The following is a 3,714-nucleotide window of genomic DNA, read 5'->3' on the forward strand; positions in this document are numbered from 1 at the left end:
GGTCTTATTTTAATTAGACTGAAGTAGACCTAACGTCAGAAGGTGTTCTTCAATTTCAGATTTTTAAGGATGTAATTCTGTAAATACATTATTATCATTACTTTTATTATTTAATAGATTGTGCAGATGACGAGGGAAAATGTTTCAGTCCAGGAAAAGAATTTACCAAAACTTATCAAGGAACAGTCTACTCAAAGACAACATGCACCGTTGAAGGCAATGATGTTAATTATGCTTTCCGTAATTAAACTGTATGTTCCCAATACATATTTGTACAAATTAAATATAAATTGCTTATTAATTGTGTGTCTTCAAGAATTTTTATCTCCCTAAAACATATTTATAGATCCCATGCCAAGATAATCATCACAGGAACATATTATGGAGATATATTATTTTGGAGGCCAATGGAGTGACCCCCCCCCCCCCCTCCCCCCCCCCGCGCCACCCCCAAATTGTCTTAAATCGATGAATTCCGAAATAGGCAGGAATTATCTTCAGACAGTACATTTTGTGATATAAGCAACATATTTGGCAAACGATTACTTTAGGGTAACATGTTGTGAATATATTTGTATATGTAGCCACGTGAAATTGGCCCCATGCAAACATTAGGAGACCGACATCCGAATGGTGGTACATGCAACAGATGCTATGTACCTACATGCGTACCTATCTGGCAGTAGACTTGTCATTCTGGCCATTGCAGCAATAACTACGTGAATTTGAGTTCGTAATAGACAGGTTTCGGTGCTACATAGCAGCAAATAAAGGACGTTGCTGGTGATCTGGGACCTGATAAGTCAAAGGCAATTACATTGTTCCATGCTGATTGTGTTACAGTAATTTCAACTTGTTGAGCTTTATAACATTACTGATCTGTCGATCAAACGCTCCATTGCAAAGGAGTAGAAGTCTCGACTGCTGGTTCAATCAATAAACGTGGCACCAGCAGGACAGCACTCCAATCTTCAAAATGGTTCTCTATCCCCATCAAAACATCACGCAGGAGTGACATGTGTCAAATACATGTTTTTGAGTCATCACTCTGTGGCTTGGATGTTAAGAATTACGGTAGTGTATAATCGAAGGACTAGAGTCCCCAGACCTCCATACTATATTCACAGACCCAACTAGAATCTGCAGACTCCCTATACTAGAATCTACAGACCCAACTAGAATCTGTAGACTCCAGTAGTATATGTCTTTTCGGATATGACGCATTTCACTTCTGCGCATGCGCAGCTTTTTCAATGCATCATATCCGAAAAGACACAACTGTTAAAATGTATTATAACAGACTCCCCAAACTGTATTATAACAAACTCCTCCAAACTGTATTATAACAGACTCCATATAAATTACCCAAACCACAGACAAGAATCACTAATAATAATACAGTAAAAAATAACCGCATTAAAAATGTCTTTAATTTTAAAACACGAACAAAAAAAATTCGAAGGAGACGGTTTCTTCTCTGCGCTAACATCTCTCATCCCCAAAGTAGCCAATTTTGTCTCAAACAACAAATTTCCTCCTTGTATTAAATCTTTCGTATTAAAAATATATGTTGAACAAATATGTCTTTAATAAATGTCCATCCTCCTAAAACGTATTTCGGTGCGGGAGACATTCAAAAGTCATTGGGTTCTCTTCCTGGATTCCCATGGGCAAAATATCCCGGAGAAAAACATCTCCCAGGGCACAATTATACAGGTCCAGGCACTAGGTTAGATCTGCGTTTAAACGAAAATGATAATCCCAAACCAGGGGAAGAACCCGTTAATAGAGTTGACGCAGCAGCGCTCAAACACGACATACTGTACAGAAATAAAGACGTAACATTCAGACACCAAGCAGACAAACAAATGATAGACGAACTCGAAAATATTCCCAATCCCACTTTCAAAGAGAAATTACAAAGGGCTCTTATCGTAAAACTCTTGAAGGCAAAATTGAAATTGGGTATGGGCATAGCAGACGAGATTCACAAAGAATTTCGAAAAAACAAACATTACCTCAAAGTAAAAGTTTTTGATAAAGATGAAATTTGGTCAGCATTCGAAACCATAATGAAACAATCCGACAGACGACCCCTAAAGTTGTGGGTTGATAAAGGAAGCGAATTCTACAATAGAAATGTGAAATCTCTGGGGTTTGAAATTTACAGCACGCATAACGAAGGTAAAGCCGTAGTGATAGAAAGATTCAACAGGACTCTTAAAAGCAAATTATTCAAGAAATTCACTGAATTGAAATCTCAAAAATGGCTTAAAATATTACCAGTTGATGTCGACGAATACAATAACAAAATACATTCGTCTATAGGTGTGACGCCATCCCAAGCCTCTAATAACCCGAATATCAAAAAGTCCGTCAACACTCGAAACAACTTTGAAAACGAGATTAGCAATTTGAATATTAAACCCAAATTCAAAGTTGGAGATCGAGTTCGTATTTTTAAATATAAATCATTGTTTCAGAAAGGTTACGTCGGCTATTGGACTAACGAGATATTCATCGTTGATAAAGTAAACAACACATCACTTCCCACGTATGAATTGATCGATCAAGACAAAGAACAAATCATAGGAAGGTTTAATCAAAATAAACTTCAAAAAACTGACTTTTAAAAATGAATCTCGAAAATGAAGATTTAGATGAAAGGTTAAGAAATTTAGATGTCGACAAGCATTTACGCTCTCTTAAATTAAGATTTTTTAAATTTAAATGTAAATTTATCTTCAAAATATTATTGAATGTGTTTTATCAGAATGTTATACAAGTTTTTTCAAACACAAACTACGTATATATTTCGTCAATTGGGTCTTCAGCAATACTTTCCGCCTACTTCGAAAAACACCTAAAAAAATCGACTTAAAAAATGAATGCATTTCTCGATAAATACGGAAAAGACGCGACCACAAATTTTCAACTTGTGAAATGGGCCAAGGAGTTGAACGTCTCGCCGTTTTATTATTGCATGCGAGATGAAATTGATGAACTGAAATACAAGAAAGGTAAATTTTACGCCATCACAAACATTCCCACGTCGGATCAAAAAGGAGTTTATCACTCTGCTCTACACAAAGATTCTTCGAATAACTTTTATTTCTTTGATTCTTTCGGCCTAGAACCGACAGAAGAGATAACGAAAATGACTAGCAAACCAATCAAATGTTCTACGTTTCAAATTCAAATGCCAGGACAAAAGCTGTGTGGACAGCTGTCGCTTTGGGTTTTATATCGGTTGAGTTTGGGAGAAAAGTTTGAAGAAATTATAATAAATTTAACTGAATAAAAATGGCAAACAAGTTTGGATTAGGGTCTTTACCTCTAGAATCTAAAAATCCCATGAGTTCTACGGCGTTTGTAAACAAAGCGAAACCTTTTTTCGTGGATCAAATCGGAGACACCTTACAAGGGGATATCGATATGAACAAATTCAAAATAACTAATTTAAAGTTTCCAGGAAACGATAACGATGCCGTGAACAAGAAATATTTACTGGATCAAATAAACGCAATTCAAATAGATAAGGACCATGTTGAAAATAGAATAAATGACGTGAAAAGATTCATCAGACGAAATATTAAAAATCTTGTGGACGAACCCAAACTACAACAAGAGTTAACGAGTTTGAAACGTCTTATTCAAGTGGATAAAACAAGTCAGTTGCAAAATTTAATATCTAAATTAGACGATAAGATTACG

The 3,714-nt window shown here is 35.8% G+C and overlaps 1 protein-coding gene across 1 annotated transcript in view; it reads left to right on the plus strand.

The window, feature by feature from the left end:
* Positions 1-3,303: 3,303 nt before the first annotated feature.
* The window catches only part of LOTGIDRAFT_157595 (hypothetical protein), a gene marked incomplete at both ends in the record, with an annotated part of 1,103 nt that continues 692 nt past the window's right edge, over positions 3,304-3,714 (plus strand). The window contains one exon of the mRNA XM_009049800.1: positions 3,304-3,670. Coding sequence (XP_009048048.1) covers positions 3,304-3,670 — 367 coding nt within the window. The remainder of the gene's footprint in view (positions 3,671-3,714) is intronic.

The sequence above is a fragment of the Lottia gigantea genome (genome assembly GCF_000327385.1).
Source record: "Lottia gigantea unplaced genomic scaffold LOTGIsca_14, whole genome shotgun sequence".
NCBI classification, from domain to species: domain Eukaryota; kingdom Metazoa; phylum Mollusca; class Gastropoda; family Lottiidae; genus Lottia; species Lottia gigantea.